This window comes from Anas acuta, chromosome 20 (assembly GCF_963932015.1).
Source record: "Anas acuta chromosome 20, bAnaAcu1.1, whole genome shotgun sequence".
Taxonomy (NCBI): domain Eukaryota; kingdom Metazoa; phylum Chordata; class Aves; order Anseriformes; family Anatidae; genus Anas; species Anas acuta.
In genome coordinates this window covers 2076159-2092430 of record NC_088998.1, presented here as the reverse complement: position 1 = coordinate 2092430, position 16272 = coordinate 2076159, and the positions used below count along the sequence as shown (strand labels likewise).

General features: G+C 50.3%; 2 protein-coding genes across 4 annotated transcripts; one reads left to right on the top strand and one right to left on the bottom strand.

The window, feature by feature from the left end:
• Nucleotides 1-1746: 1746 nt before the first annotated feature.
• On the bottom strand, nt 1747-12680 carry ANAPC2 (anaphase promoting complex subunit 2). The gene is made up of 13 exons (XM_068657172.1): nt 12542-12680; nt 11342-11964; nt 10693-10825; nt 8282-8456; nt 8020-8139; nt 7414-7531; nt 7149-7330; nt 6860-7001; nt 6076-6151; nt 5289-5492; nt 3579-3708; nt 2996-3231; nt 1747-2252 (listed from the first exon to the last, which is right to left on the bottom strand). The coding sequence occupies exons 1-13, from the start codon at nt 12623-12625 to the stop codon at nt 2040-2042; spliced, it is 2436 nt and encodes an 811-aa protein (XP_068513273.1). The 5' UTR covers nt 12626-12680; the 3' UTR covers nt 1747-2039.
• Nucleotides 12588-15074, top strand: LOC137842753 (microtubule nucleation factor SSNA1-like). Of its 3 annotated transcripts, none has more exons than XM_068657186.1 (3): nt 12588-12744; nt 12826-13025; nt 14852-15074. In XM_068657186.1, the coding sequence occupies exons 1-3, from the start codon at nt 12624-12626 to the stop codon at nt 14978-14980; spliced, it is 450 nt and encodes a 149-aa protein (XP_068513287.1). In that variant the 5' UTR covers nt 12588-12623; the 3' UTR covers nt 14981-15074. The 3 variants fall into 3 exon arrangements, with proteins under 3 accessions (XP_068513287.1, XP_068513286.1, XP_068513285.1); XM_068657185.1 differs by having other exon boundaries at nt 14062-15074; XM_068657184.1 differs by having other exon boundaries at nt 13634-15074.
• Nucleotides 15075-16272: the final 1198 nt, after the last annotated feature.

Below are 16272 nucleotides of genomic sequence, written 5' to 3'. Positions count from 1 at the left end.
CACTTGTTCAGCTTCAGGAACCAAAACAGCCTCAAGTGCCCCGGGTGCAGCAGCACCACCACCAGCTGAGCCAAACCCTGCTCGGTTTTCCAACGTACCTGAACACAGCTACTGGGGTGGCAGGGGGCAAAGCCCTGCCCATCAGCAACGGCTGTCACCCAGAGCGAGAGACCCAGGACATCCTGCTGTCTGTCCTCTGAGTGGCAAGAAGCCCAAGTCCAAGTCATCAAGGAACATCCTCATCTGCTGGCCGGGACACAGAGGATCACCACAGGACCCCCTCTGACCAGGGCATGGGGTGGTCCCAGGGCTTTCCCGGCTGGGATTTGCCCACTTGGGGAAGAGCAGGGGGCTTGGAGGACAGCCCCCAGGGCATCTCAAGGCTTTGCTTCAAACTGCCGAAACTTGCACCCCCAAAACAGCTCTAGCTGCCTGAGAGGAGAACATGGGGCTTTTGTTCCCCTCTGTAAGAGGGAGAGAAACCCCTGGAGCAGCCTGATCCCAGGGGTTTTGAGGGTTTTATTTAGTTATCAGCAGCCCCTAGAGCACAGGGAACGTTTGAAGCTCAGTAATAAAACGTTAACCAGCTCCTAGTGCCACGAGACCATGAGCCTGGAGCAAAGTGCCACAAGACATGCTGTCACCCACAGAGGAAGAGCTGCAAATGTGCACAAGAGGGAGATAAGCTGAGAGCCCACAGCAGCACTAAGGGGTGCCCACATTGGGGGACTTACAGGCCTTTAATGTTAAGTAAGAAAGACAGGGCTGGATGTTAATTACAGGTCATTTTATCTGCTCTAAGTGTCTCTCATGCACCTGGCCCCACAGCAGAGCAGCCAGGGTTACAGCCTGGCTGCTCTGTACTCCATGTGTGGCCGCTGGTAGCAGTTTCAGCTGCCGCAATACACACAGCCTGGGCTAAAATATTCAGCAGGGGATGGAAAGACTTCTTGGGGTGTGGAAACTCATTCTTTGCCTCACAGAAAGCACATTTTTTAGGAAGAGCCAGATTTCCCCAGCATATTCCTCCCAATAAGCAAGACCCACCTGGAAAGCAGGACTGGAAACCTGAATGCCATTCAGTGGAGACTGAATGCAATCCCGAAACACATCCATTGCTCGCATCCATTGCTTCATCTTGTCCCCAGGCTGGGGTCACAGTGTCTAAGCATAGCTCAGGGGTTATCCCATCCAACTGCCTCACTATCTCAGCAAGGCCAGTAACCCTGAAGCACGCCAACAATGCACACTTGGTTGTAACAGCGGTGGTTTTCAAAGGGAGATGTGCGTTCATGCCATGGAGATACCCTGCCAGTGCCCGGGTAGTCTGCTTATATCCTCTGGGACTAAAGAGCTTGCCTTGAAGAATTGCTGCATGTCATCATCTAAAGCATGTTTCATTCCACAATAAAATTATTCCACCCACCTTAAAAGTCCTGAACAAGGGTAAGGGGATCTTGGAGTCTCCTTGGAGCCAAAGGAGACAGGATGAACACCACACTTGCTTTTATGTAGGGTCTCACTCACCACAACCAGCCTCAAGAAGCTGCTGGAGCCACACAAAGAGACCCAGACACAGCTGCAGCCAACAGCCCCCTCCCAAAATCTCCCGGGGCTGCAGCTGGAGACCCAAGGAAAGGACGATGGTGCCCAGCAGGCTGGGGAGTTTCCTGCCAGCCCTTTCAGCATGGGAAAGCTGATGCAAAGAGCACTCTGCCAAGAGAAAAGAAAAGAGTTGGTACCATCTGAAAAAGAGGATTGCTGTTTTTTATTAACCACTGAAGTAGACTCAGACACTCTTTTATGAGAGGAAAGTAATGTGAGCAGCGGCTCCAGTCCAGAAGTTCTGTGGGGTGCACAGCCCAGGCCTCTGCTGAGCTGTCTCCACATGGAGAAGGGCACCCTTCTGGGAAGGGGGCACAGCAACACCCCCTCCAGCAAAAAAAGTTACCCAGCAGGATATAAGAAGCTGGGTGGCACTGAGGAGCTGAGCACAGGCCCGGAGAAGTGACACACAGGAAAGGAGGAACAGTTGTAGTCTAGTTGCAGTTCTTGGGCAGGCGATAGACACCTCCAGAGTAGATGAGTTGCTGGTCCCGCACCTTTTTCTGGAGGAACCCCTGCAGCTCTTGTGTGTCGATTTCTGTGACCACGGGGCCTGTCATCACGAACATCTTCAGCATACTGTGAATCCTCTCCAAGGACAGGCTCTCGAGGTTGGTCAGCATTGCCTGGATGTATGTCCAGAACAGCTACAAGGGGGCAGGCAAACAACAGTCAATCACAATCACATTGGTGCCATGAAGAAAAGGGGTGCTTTAGCATCCCATATCCCAAAAGCACAGCAGGGCTGTGGCTGGCAGTGAGTTCTGCTCTCGGCCGTGAAGGCCTGGCCTTTAAACAGGAAACATCCAAGAAGAGCATCAGGTGTCAGGACGCACGGCTAGAAGGCAGGATCTGGCCTGCAGCACATGCATGACCCTTAGTGGATAAACACAGGTAGGACACCTCCATGCTGCACGGCGGCACAACACTCACGCAACATGAGACACAGGTACCAGAAGAGCTGGAAGTGTCCAGGGGCCCCCACAGACAACAGAGCCAATAGTGCTGGGTAAACCTTTTTAACAGTCTGAGAGCAAAAAAATACTGCTTGGGTGAATCCAAGTAACGTCTATTTTCAAATATGAAATCAAATCTCAGGCTACTACTTTTTTTTTTTTTTTTTTTTAAACTGAACCAAGACATTTACAAACATCCAAATGGTTGCCTGGCTCAGATATTTTTCTGGAGTGAAGGCTGCCTTACAATACCTGCATTGTCATTGTTAATTACGTTAGTTATTATCACTTCAAAAACGCCTCAAGCCGGACTTGGTCACTGTAGTGGAAAATGCAAACCCAAAGTGCAAGTCAAATCCCTCATTTGCATCAGACCCCCCAAAGCCAAAAGCGCTGCATGCCTGCACAGGCACCCACGACACACAGACAGGTACCTGCAGCTCTTCCTCCTTCTGGTCAGCCTGCGATGCCATGGCAGAGTCCCCCTCCTCATCACTGTCGATCAGAACAACCTTCTCCACCTGGTCCTTCTGCTCCTCCTCGATCACAGTAAAGGTGCCTGGGGGCTCTTCGCGCAGCACGCCCTGCTGCAGCCACAGCGTCATCTTACGCTTCAGTGATGTCACGGGCACCTTGAGCACTTCGCTCAGCTCCGTCAGCGTCCACGTACCTGCAGGGACTACGGATATCAGAGCGGAGCACAGACACCTGCCCACTCTGCAGCACGCCAGGATTTAATCAGAGATGGGGAAGGCTGGTGAGCCACGGCCAGGAGCAAGCAGCTGTGTGCAGTGACTGCCTGAAAGCAAACTGGATGGTGAGCTGCGGCTCTTCTGGGTGCTGTCTCCAAGCAGAGCTGGAGACCCAACTCCAGCTCCAGCAGATACTACAGTAGATACAAGCCCAAAGCAGGTGTAGCTCCTCCTGTGAGATCTCTCAGACCCTACAGCCACCAGAGGAACGTGGCCTTCCCACCCACCCATGGGTGATACGCAGAGTGCCTGCCGTGTCACTCACTCTTGGTCTGGAAGTGCAGGATGATGGCAGCATGCACAGGAGACACTGACAGGGAGAGGGTGCGATCGGCCAGCTCCACGTCCAAGTTCACCAGGCCCAGGTGGTACTTCCAGTTCAGGGTCCTCATGGCCTGGAAAAGGGAGATGCAGCAGATCTTCCAGCCCCTCTACTGCCATGGCGAGCTGATCTCTATTCACCTCCACGAAATACAAAAGCTGCTCCCCTCCCCTCTCCATCCCACCATCCATCCATTCCCCACACCCTCAAAGGAAACATCCTTGGCATAAGTTGTTGTCCCACCCTTGCCCAAGACCAAAGCCCCTCTCCTGCCTGAAAACCTCTGGTAGGGTAAGCACAAGTTGAGGAAATGCTGAAATTTCAACTGTGCCACTCTGGACAAACTCCTACCAGAACATAAATACTCATCTGGGGCAGGATTTCCTCAGAAGACAGGCCAATGTGAAATCTGATACCAATGTGAAAAGAGCACTGCTTGTTTTGAAGCCTGAGGATGCTCTCAAGAACCCGAGTCCAAAAAATAATAATAAAAAAAATAAAAGGCCACTATTGTACCACTCCTAACTATCTTTGCAGACACAAACATCAGTTGGCATCCATACATGGCACACAGCTGCAGCAGAAGAGAGAAAAGACAGAGTCTAGAGCTAGGAGCCTCCCAGCTTCATGGCATACACCACCTGGTATGTAACAAGTTCAAGAAAGGATATGGAAAACCAAGCCTCAAGTAGAGTCAGGCACAATGGGATAGGCAAATGGAAACATCACTGTGAGACAACAAATTGTGTTCGAGTTAGCTGCAAAGAACCATCTGTGCATGCACACAGACTCTATACTAGTACGACAAGCAGCTTTGAATGATCTGTGATCCAGAGGCGTGCTCTGCACTCCACCAGGTAAGAAGCAAGGTAATAAAGGTAAGAACACAGCTCTGGAAGTGACCTACATCTCTCCATGACTTCCAGACTTCCAATCCCTTGTGTGTGCAGAGCAAGATGTACCTCAGCCTTCTCCATCTGCCTAACCACCAAGACCAAGTGCTGAGCTACAAAGTGACCAAAACCACTTGCAACTAAACTGCCTGTCACAGAGCTGAGGGAATCCTCCCAAAATGAATGAAACAAGGCAGGAAAGAATACAAAGAGAAGACACAATGTTCACCTAACTCTGGTCTGACACTGGATCTCCTACAACAGGCTGGAAAGGAGATCATGTGAAAAGAACATCTTTTCAAGAGGAGAAACAGAAAAGTGGCAAGGTACTGAAGATGAGAAGTCCAGCACGGACAGGATGTCCCTCTTGTTACTATAGCACTTACGCCAGCAAGCTTAGACCAGACTCGGATGCCTAAAACCTTCTACCTCACTATCCATTTAACTAACACTGGTTTGTTTTAGAAAACTCTCTTGCCTGACTGCGATTACAGTCAGGTACCCCATAAAGGCTAATAATCAGGCACCCCATAAAGAGAGAAACCACTCTTTTGGAAATAGCTATGCTAGTGCAGCTTCTAATCCAGTTTCAAAACTGAAGGACTCTGGGATTCCACTGTAACAGTGCAAGTGTTGTGGCAGCTTAGCACCTACACTTTAATGGATGTTAAGGGGAACTTTGGAAAAGCCATGCAAAACCATGCTATAAAGTGGAGTTAACAGCATAAACCTCTTTTAAGGAGGGTTAAGGATGGCTCACCTTTAATTTCTCATACTTCTTGGAGTAGGCTTCCATGGCTTCCTTTACCTGCTCTGGAAGCTCTAGCTTCTCCTCCTTCAGCGGTGGCCAGAACTCACTTGACAGGATAACAGCAACGAGGCTGAACGGCGGCCTCTCCTCCTCTGGGAGCTTCTCTTCCTCATCACGAATGTTGGCATTAATGCGTCTCGAGTCAGCCATATCCTGGAAAAGGCAAAGGAAGCTAAGGCAGCTCCTTCGCTTCCAAGTCAGTGCTAAACCTTAGGAAAGGAGAAGCTTAAACAGGGCAACTGGCATTGTCTCCAGGAGATGATGGGGACACTGGAAAAGTCATCATCATTTGTACCTACTAGCCACTACACCGGGCTACTAGATACTCAGAAACATTTGTGGGGAGGCTGGGGAAGGGCTGACAACTCAACACTGCCCTACAGCAGGGCCCCTCCAGACTTGTCTTCTTCCCACAGTGCCCCCAGTGAATGAAACTCCATAGCCCCAACCCTGGAGCTGGAATAGTCCAGCTCCTCAGAAGCCAGAACGCTGTACTGCAGGAAGGGCAGGAGACACAACAGCACCGGAGCAACCACCCCCGAGTCAATAATCCTACCCACAGGACTTGAAGAACAGACATTACGGAATGCAGTTCTGTCTGTTACAAGTCAGACTCTTCACCGGGATTCCCATAACCCCATTTCTCTAAAAGACCCTTTTTGGGTCACTAAATCCCTCATCTTCACCAACGAGCTCAAACACCCAGGACTTGAATTAACAACAAGAACAAAATTACTTTCAACATGACTTCACAATAGTGCATCTGAGCTTCACCAAACCGCAGCTTGAGCAGCTCCACGTTGCGGATTTCCCTGGCAAGAGAAACAAAGGATCAGACACAGGTTCCTCTGACAGACTAGCCTGGCCCAGCCCCTATCCCTTGTGACACAGCCAAAAAAAAAGGAGTCTCTGACATAATGGTGCTCTTCCTAGGAAGCCTTGTAAAGCTTTTTGTCTGCAGAGGATGCCTCCCAGCATCTCAGTGAGGACAAGTCACTTCCTCTGTAGGCCAGCAGCTTTTTGAAGACCCTCCAACCCCTTTCGTTTGGACAAGCACAGCACCAGGCCAACCTTCCTGACAGCACAGCACAGCCCTGGCATTTGGTGAGCTACACATAGGAGACTGCTCATCACAGACATGGCCCACACTGGCTGCACGTCACGGAAAGGAAAACCACTGCAGCTGATGATTCAATCGACAAAGCTGGGTTGCAGCTGTGGTTTCCTGATGCTTCATCCCCTTTTTGTACCTTTAAACTTCCTGCTGACCCAAAGCAGCCCCTGCAGGTTGTCAGAGCTACCAGTTCCCTACATTAGTGCAAGCCAAGGCCTTCCTGAGCAGGAAGCAGCCAGTGAACAGGTGAGCACATGAAATTCTAGATGCAAACCCAAAGCTGCAGAGAAGATAGCCAAAGATAATCCCAGCTCCAGAAATGCCATTTTGTAGCACCAGGTCTGAAGCACAGCTTTGTCAGGTGATATTACCTGGAAAGCCCTGGGGCTGGGCATTGGGACCTCACCTCTCAGCACTGTAGTTGAATTGATGGAGCAGCCGGTCAGCCAGAAGCGTGCGGTATTCGTTGATAAACAGGTCCTTGCTGCCATAGATGCTGACCAGCAGGCTGATGATGTCTGAGGACCGACGCTTGGAACTTGATTTCCCTAGGGAAATTCAGCAGACAACAGTGAGAGATTAACAAAGACCTGCCCCAGCACAGGTCAGCTCTGGAGGACTAATGAGTGACTCAGGACTACAGACAGCCATGAGAAGAGAGTGAGCTGCCTCGACTTCTGTCCTTGGCACCTAACCTGGATCTGCATCAACTGGGTCAGGAACCCAGTCCCCTGGTTCTGAGATGTCATCATCACTCTCCTGGCCATTCTCCAGCGTCACAGGGTCAGCTTTTGAGAGCTCATTTGCAAGATCACCAGAGCCCTCAGCATCCCCTGTGAGACCAGCCACAATCTGCCGCACTGTGTCTTCCCGAGTCCTGCCAAAAGGGAAGAAAAACAGAGCAAATGAAGGGGAGGGAAGAGAAAAGGAATGCACAAGACTGCCCTGCAAGCCTCTTACCTGAGATATTTCCTGATGGGTTCACAGGCAACCTCCAGGATAACCATGGAGGGGTCAAGTTCCCGCAAGGCTTTGATGGCTGAGATATACAAAGTGATGATGTCGGATGTGTTAACACCTACAAGAGATGGGCAGGAGGGCAGTTCAGAGTCCCAGAGCAGAGACTAACAGCCTGGATGCAAGACAGGCTGCTCCAAGCCCTCCAATAGATCTATGTCGCTGAAGGTGAAGGGCTTGCTGCCCTTCTGCCCTGTCCACAGGGATAGATCAGATCCATATAACTGAGAAACCAGTCCCAACTGCAAACACAGGTTCAGAGACTATTATAAACCAGCTTAGACCAGAATGTGTGTTAACAGAGAAGCCTTTAACCGCTTGGATAAAAGCTAAAGTTCTAGCTAGGCTTCTCACTGTACCACAAAAATCAGGCAAGAAGGGGCTGGGATGTAATCAGCTACTAGTGCCCAACACGGGAAGCACACAACGTGCAGAGCCTGGCTGCCTCTCGCTCAACAAACACAAAATGAAATGACAGCTCCCAGCAGATCCCCACTCATGACCAGGCTTCTTACAGTGTTGTGACATATGCAGAGATGTAAAACCCACCAGGATGCAGAAGTCGCATTTCCAGAGCACTTTTCAGGGAGCTGAGCAGCTGCTGCCTCTGATTAGTCCTTTCCAGGCAGAACTTGAGGTCCTCCACAGCAGGCTTTGACTCTGGGAAATCTACAGACCAAGCAGTGATTAGAAACTGTGCCACCCTCCACGGGGAGGCAAGAGGAGATGGCATGGCACATCAGGAGGTGAAGACAGATCTGTCATGAATCCAAGCACAGGAGTGAACGAACACTGAACGGGTCATACCTACCTCGAATAATGCTGAAGAGCTCTTCAATGCGCATGCTGGCGTAGATGCGGTAGAAGAACCTTTGGACGTGGCACCGCCAACGTTTCAAGGTGCTGCTGGCTTCTGGACTGGAGCGAGCCAAGGGACCATCTTGCAGAAAAACTCTGCTGAGCCAGCCAATCACTTTCTCAATCCACTGCAACGGAAGAAGGAGAGCAGAGAGCCGGTGAGCACCACAGCTGGATGCACAACCATGTCCCACACCTCTCCATCACCAGGCAGCTGCCACAGCAAGCAGAAATGAGCAGCCTGCCAAGCACAGCATCACCTCTAGCTGCTCTCCAAACACATCCTGGCTGAGGAAAGCCTAGCTGGAAGAACAGCTGAACCCCATGACCTACAGGATGTAGACTCTGCACATTTCTGTGAGGAGATCAGGGGTGACTGAGGACCATGAACAGGTGCTGGGCTCCTAAAAAAAGGTTTCAAAATATTCAAAAACTTGCAGACTATTCAATTCTTGCAAAATCCTGTTCTTTTCTATTCCGCACTTGAGGAACTATTCTCTTTATGAGAATTTGAGTAAATTGCCCACCTCACCATCTTTGGCACAGAATTTCTAAGCTTTCTGAAATCAATAAAGAACCAGCCAGCCACCTCAAAGACTCACAGATATAGTCATACCAGCCAAACTCAGGCACTTGAGACAAGACCACAAATACCAGCCTTGTCACTTAACAATTAAATCCTACAACCTGATCAAAGAGCATCAGCAGGTTAACTTTGTATATTGGAGATTTAGTTTTCTACAAAGAAATGTGCATTTGTCATTATTTCAAATGCACTCAGCTACAGTATCCAAATATTCAAAACAAATTGTTTTATTTTCTTTTTAGGGTAACAAGCATAACACTACCTGAGATAGTATTTGAGTATTAATAGGTATTAGATATTATTTTTTAATAACCAGATTTGGACAGCCTGAAACAAAAATGCAAAGTCCAGATCTGTTTTGCTGACGTTAATTTCTAGTCATCTGTTTGACTGAGGGAACACTGAAGACGTGAGGAATGCACGAGTTCTGCTAATAATTACAAGGCAGTACAAACCTGAGAAGTACAGAATATCTGGGCAGCAATTCTGGGCAAAACTGTGGAAAAGCTGATAAAGCATTCTGCTAAAGAATAAAAGGAAAGGACTGTAACTGATGCAGAGTAATTAAATTTTAAGGATTACCACTATTATCAAACCAACCCATTTTTTATCCTGGACGTTTGTCTTCTCTGAATGTTCCTGTTATAGCTGGATTATCAACTGACATTCCGGACTGCCTGTGACATGTCTGGGAAGGAGATTTGCTCTTAGCATTTGTACATTTAGCAAGCTCTTACTCAGTTTTCTCCTGTTTAGCCTTTAGCTTGCCAGGTTTGTGCCTTTTTTTTTTTTTTTAATGTCTCTTCCTAATTCTCACATCTTCTAATGTCCTGCAGCCAAACACACTGGCCTTTTCTGAAGATGTGGGAGCGCGGGGACCTTCTGCAATGTGTGACAAGTGGAATGCAGCTGCATTTTCCCCGGTGTCCTTAAACAGTCTCCAGGTTACCTGAAAGCATTTTACACTAAGGCCAAAAAAGAAAGTGTTGCGCAGCAACTACAGGGAAGTAAATTCCAAATCACTGCCGCAGTTTGCAGACAACAAAAAAGGCCAGCATGACAAACAGCGAGGAAACTGGGACAACCACGCAGAGCAGTCTGGTTCGCATGGCAACCTGACCTCACACATTGTTCTTCAACGCAGGCAAATGCAAGGGCATGAACCAAGGAACAAAGAGTGCAGAGCAAGCCTGCAGAGCAGAGACCGTATCCCAGAAGAGCCATAACTCTGAGAAGAATTTTAAGGTCATACAGAACAAATAACACAAACTCGGTTTAAGGCAGCAGCAAAAGAACTAGATCGATGCAAGGAAGGAGTTTAATTCTGTATGCAGCCCACTGGAGAAATCAATACCAGAACACTATCTCCCATCCTTGCTTCCTGATTTAAAGGGATGCTGAAAAATTAGAAAGTGGAGAGAAAACAGCCGCACAAATTGAAGTTATGGGCCCACCTACACACAGGGAGGGCCTTCTACAGGTTAGGTGGCACTTCACGTTCACATAGTTTGTAGAACAGAACCACAGAAATTCCCTCGTTAATAGGGACTTCACCAGGTGAAATGCAATGCTCTGGTATGCATAGGTCAGAGCATTCTCTTCTAGCATTAAATCAATATGGAAAGTTTTAACCACTCCTCTTTTGCCCAGGAAGTCACAGCCCAGGAACAGGCATTTTCAGGTGAAATCAGGAATTTGGCCTGAGCAGCTCTGCCAGTAACAGGAGCAGCTCCACATCTCCAGAGCAAGGGCCCTGACTGCCCCCCCACCTTCCTCACCTCCTGGAACTCATTCAGGAAAGAGTGCTCATATTCGCCCCTGCATCTCTGCTCCATCCTCTCCTCGATCATCCTGTGCAAGATGGTTGTGACAGCATCGGCGCTCACTCTCTCCAGCAAATTCAGCCGGCGGCTGCAGATACAGAGAGAGACCCAATTCAGAGTGACCAAAAGCAAAAGTACAAGCAAATAAAGAAAATCTAACTAACTGAAGGCATCTGTCTCCCTGCGTGGTCCATAGATGCAGGGACAGTTTCAAATTTAAACACTCTGAGAGCCTGCACAGATGCACTACATATATGATAGATGAAACTACTGCTGTCCCATCTCATTCAGAAGCATTATATTCTAGCTATCGGAAGTTTTTTCATTTAGAGAATTTTGCTTATTTGGAACAGAAGGCCTTAAAAAAGACAGTGATATTCCCACAGCCAGTAAAAAGAACTTCAGTCTAAAGATCTGCTCTAGTTCAGCCACCAGCTAGCCAGCAGCCAAAGAAACTGTGTAAAGTTCCCTAGGCAGTACTATGTCACTGCCTGCATAACCCCATGCACAACTCCTCCAGTTTTCAGATACAAGAGCTGCTGCTGCCACCCTCCCTGGACTATCTGCTTGTTCTTGAGACAGCACCACCTCATAACATACGTACAGAATGTCATTGAGCTGCTGAAACTGCTCCATGGCTTTGGGACACCAGCACTGCTCCCTCTTACTGCCGCAGCCTGCGCACACCTGGCTCTCTCCTCCGCCCTCCTCCGTATCACTCTCTTGCTCGTTCTCACTCATGCTGCTCTCACACTCGTTCATTCCTTCTTCTCCTTTCTTCCACTGCCGCATGTATATCCGGAAAGTGCGGCTATAGAACTGCTGGATCATTTCTTGGAAGGACTTTGTGGTGGAGAAAAAAAGGATAGCTTTGAACATGGTGTAGACCTTCTCCTGCAGCATCTGAGCGCCTGTCCCCAGCAGCAAGCCCGCCTTGGTCCATCTCTCCAGGAGCTCCAGGCTGTTCAGGTAGGGGTCCAGGCGGCACTTGAGAAGACAAAACGCGTCCAGAAGGAGCGAGGAGCACTGAGGCTCCTCCGCTGTGTTTTCATACTGGCCAATGCAGTTCCAGAACTCGGGGGCTATATTTGCCTGGAGGTCCGTCTGCAACACCTCGATGAACCACTCTTCCACGATCGAGTGCAGGTCGTAACAGCGCAGCACCTCCAGGGCAGCCCGCAGGTCGGCATCCTTCAGCGGCCCCACAGGATCAGACCTTGGCGCTGCCTGGAAAGCAGAGGGGACAGCACGTCAAGCACACGCACGCTTCTGTAGGTGGATCTGTGGCCAAATGCACAGAGTGGGGACCAAACGCACACCGGCCCTGCTGAACAGCACCCGGTGGGTGCCAGGGTCTCAGAGCACTGCTGGAAGCCCAGCATCCACCTCAGAGGCCCAGTTCCCAAACGCGGTCCCCTCGGTGGCCGCTGCAGGAGGCACAGGCAGATGCTGTGCCCCCCAAAACACCAGGCCCTGCGACAAAACCCCAAAACTGCCTCCTGCAGGGCGCAACCCGGCAGAGAGCCGCAGCACCGGGGGAGGAAGCAGCGATGGTTTTGGCCACTGTTCCACCACCACGGAGGGCGTTTGGGCCACGGCACCTCGTCAGGGCGAGAGGGCGAACACAAAACCGGCCCCGAGAGCGGAGGGACCGGGACCGGACCCGGGACCCCCTCAGGCACCACAACTCCCCCGGCTCCCCCCCGGCCCCAAACCGAGGGCGGCTGCGGCTGCGGCACAGGCGGCTGCCCCCCGCCCCCCGCGGCTCCCCCCCTCCGGCCCTCCCCCGGCCGACCCCGCTCACCAGCCCCAGGGCCGCGGGCGGCACCAGGGCGGTGCTGAGCCGGTGCCAGGCCGCCGAGAGCCCCGCGGCCGCCGGCGGCTCCATGCGGGCCGCGCCTCAGGAAGAGGCGGAGCGCGGCGGGGCCGTTGGCGGGGCCGGGCCGGGAGCCGCCATGGGCGAGGCGGGCGCGGCGCTGCAGGGCTACAACGCGGCGCTGCTGGAGGGTGAGCGGGGCCGGGCGGGTGAACGGGGCCGGGCTGTGCCGTGCCAAGCCGGGGGCTGACGGGCCGGGCCGGGCCGGGCAGGGCTGGCGGAGCTGCGGGCCCGGCGGGACGAGCTGAGCGAGCGGATCCGGGAGGAGGAGGCGGAGCGCGGGCGGCTGCAGGCGAGGCTCGGGGCGCTGAGCCAGCGGCTGGCCCGCACCAACGAGAGCCTGGCCGGGCACCTGGCTGCACGCAGCGAGCTGGACAGGAGCATCGCCGAGACAGAGGCGGCCTACGGCAAGGTAACGGGCCCGGCACACGGCCTGAGGGGGGAAAGGGGGGTCGGGGTGGTCTCGGGGCTCTGCTGGGCTGCCCCCGGCTGAGCAGGGGTGGGGGGAGCCGCACTATGTGGAAATAGAGGAAAATGGGCCCTGGGCCACCAAACCCTGCGAAAGGCCCCCTCACCAAGCCTGTTCGGGAGAGGGGAAAGGAAAAGGAGGAAACCAGACACGGCCAGAAGACCACAGGAATCCACGCAGGTAACAACAAACCCATGCCAGAACTGTCGGCCCTGCGCTCTTTTTGCTTCACTTTCACGTAATTTCATCTTCTGTCTTTCCGTGAGGCAGCATCTGCCATATCGGCACTGAAAGGGCAGGAATGTGAGAGCAGCCAGGGGGCAGGAGGCAGCCCAGCAGCACAAGGGCTGAGCATCGCTGTCATTTCTGTTGCGGGATGGCTCAGCCCCTTCACCCTTCCTGGATTTGGAACCTCTGGGCAGGGACTGCTTCATTCCGCTGACAGGGTAACAGCTGAGTTAGCTTTCAAAATAAAACGCCAATCAGCTTTTGAAAAGAGCTCTTTCCAGGTAGTTGCCTAAATTTTCCCTTCTCCCATTTCTTTTTTGAAGGCAACAACTGCTATAAGCATTGAATCATCTTATCTCCTCAGGCCAGTGCCTTCTGGCCAGCCTTCCTGGCAGCAGCTGTTTTCAGATGAAGCTGGAGCTGATTTCTCTGCCTGCTTCAAGACCTGCTGGTTTAGGGTGAAGGGGACAACTCACATAAAAATTGTAACAGCTTAGCAATTTTGTTGTAAAGCTACAGAAACAACAGCACAGGTTCTAAAAGAAACCTTCCCTGAGATACAAGTCACAACCCCCTATCCTACAAACAAATTCATGTTTATTGAAATTAGAAGACAAAGTCACAGTAGGTAAAGAGCCAAGGTGGTTAGGAGAGGAAATGCAGACATCCTGCAAATAGAAACAAGTAACAAAGTTCCTTTCCTGTGGATTTCCATCTCTTGTCTGTAATCATACTCCTTGCCTTTCCCCAGCCCATGAGTTGCAGGACTCCGTCCCCATCCACCGCATTCTTCCATGGACACAGACGACAAGATCCCACCAACTTCTACTGGCGTCTCGGCCTGCGGGGCACTTGCCTTCATCTCTTCTCTGACCACTTAATGATTTCCACAAGTTTATAGGAGTGTAAAAATGATCTTTGGGACTATAACCCTGTTATAACATTTTGTTACAGTTGTCCACCGTGTTAAAACTTTACAACGGAGAGATGGACAGGCAACAAGATTTTCTAAGCCTAGCATAGCCTTGTATCCTAACGCACCACAAGTTGGAGTGCTAAATTATATAAAACAAGCTAAAAGCAAAAGAAAATGAATAAAAGCAGGAAGATTTAGTCTGACTTAAGGTCATTGTGGAGTTGAGTAACATCTTGAAGCAAGAAACCTAAAGTGTGCAGTTTTAGTAGTAGAAGACAGTTGAAACTGTGTCTGAGTACTATTCTAATACTGATCTAAAAAGCCCAAGTATCAGCATCTCTTAAAAACTAAAGTTTAGTCCACAGCCTGCTGCAGCAGGAAGTTCTCTGCCCGGTGTTTGAAGACTGATAAACTGCTTAAGTTATTTCTTATTCAGAAAATGGGCATAAACCAGAGAAATTCCTCCACAGATATTCCTGCAGTGAGACAGAATACCTAATTCTCAGTGGTGTAACATCCTAAGGGATGGAGAGTCCCTCTTGCTCCAAGGTAGATCAGGTGAATTCAGAAAGAACTGTTTAGTTGATGTAAAAAAATAAGCTGTTTTTATTTCCTTCTTTCCCAGATTCTGGAGAGTTCTCAGACATTGCTAGATGTCCTGAAGGGAGAAATTGGGAATGCTAGTAAAGCCAGTGAGCCAAAAAGCACTTCAAAACAAAAAGAAAAACAAACGAGTGGACAAAAGCATTCCTAAACTTGTTCTTCAGCCTGGCAAGGCCTGTTGGTCTGGGACAGCTGCTGTTCTGGTACAAGGATGCCACATTTAATAAAAGTCTTTGTTTGCAGGAGTACGTTTTCCTTTCAAATGCACTTTGGTATTAGAGAACTGCTAAATGTATTCCCCTCAAGCTAGGGATCAGGGTAGGTATGCTACAAAAATACCCTTTCTTTCGGGCACAGTGATACTGAAGTGACACCTGAGCTAATGCTCCTGCCCTGAGCCAGCCTTCAGCTTGCTTTGCCAAGAACAAGCTAAGCATTCGTCTGGTACAGACAGGGATTAGCACACAAAGCCAGGAAGTGCAAAGGCAGCACTCAGCGAGGTGTGAATCACAGCCACAAGGCAGAGCAGGCAAACTAGGAGAGGAGAAGAGAGGTCAGCAGTACACCAGAGCACCATGGGCCCCTCTTGAGATGCACGCTGCGCTCTCAGGCCTCCACTGAGCCTGTCCTAACTAGAGAAGGTGCAGGCACTGCTCACTGAGATCAGCACACAAAGTACCAGAGCAGCATTTCAGTCAGCTGAAGTCAGTGAAGCAACCTGGAGGATATTGTTCACTTTGTTGATCCACAACAGAATGAAGCCAGGACTAGTTCAGACAGCTTGTCCCTAACTTAAACTGCAAGCAGCTTTTGCTTCACCACTTGCAGTTTTGTTAGGCTGCAGCTCTAGAGACAGGACTGCTATAAGGCCATGGCCTGAGCTTTCTACGTTACAAGATGCTCACTGGGACCTTTTCTACTAGAAAAAATGTGCAGAATGTTTTCCTCCCTGCTCACCTTTGGCCCTGTGCGCAGCTACTGGCTGTGGGCACTGCTCAGTGTTCACGTTTCTGATAGCTTAGTCTTCCCTTAAATCACCAACAGTCCCAGCATCTTGCTTTTTAAGTGTTTCATTACTGGGAAAGACTTCAGCACATGGGATTCACTGCTCTTTCCACTGTATTTCTGCCATTTCTAGACAGTTTTAAAAGGACGAGTCTTAGAAGTGCAAGGAGGAGAAAAGTGCTCCTTTGCCCCTCCAGCCAACATTTAACAAACTGGTATCTCATTCTTATGGATTATCTTTCCTGAAATACACAGGCACCCAGGGCAGATGAAGAGGAGAACAGGCAGAAGTAGGTATGGCCCAACACTTATCCTCAACTGTATTTTTCAGCAGAACAAACTTCCTCCTGCTGCTACAATATACACCAAAATGAGTGCAAGGTATCCAGAACATTTTCAGTTCTTAGATTGGTATCAGCTTGACATTCATTGTCTATA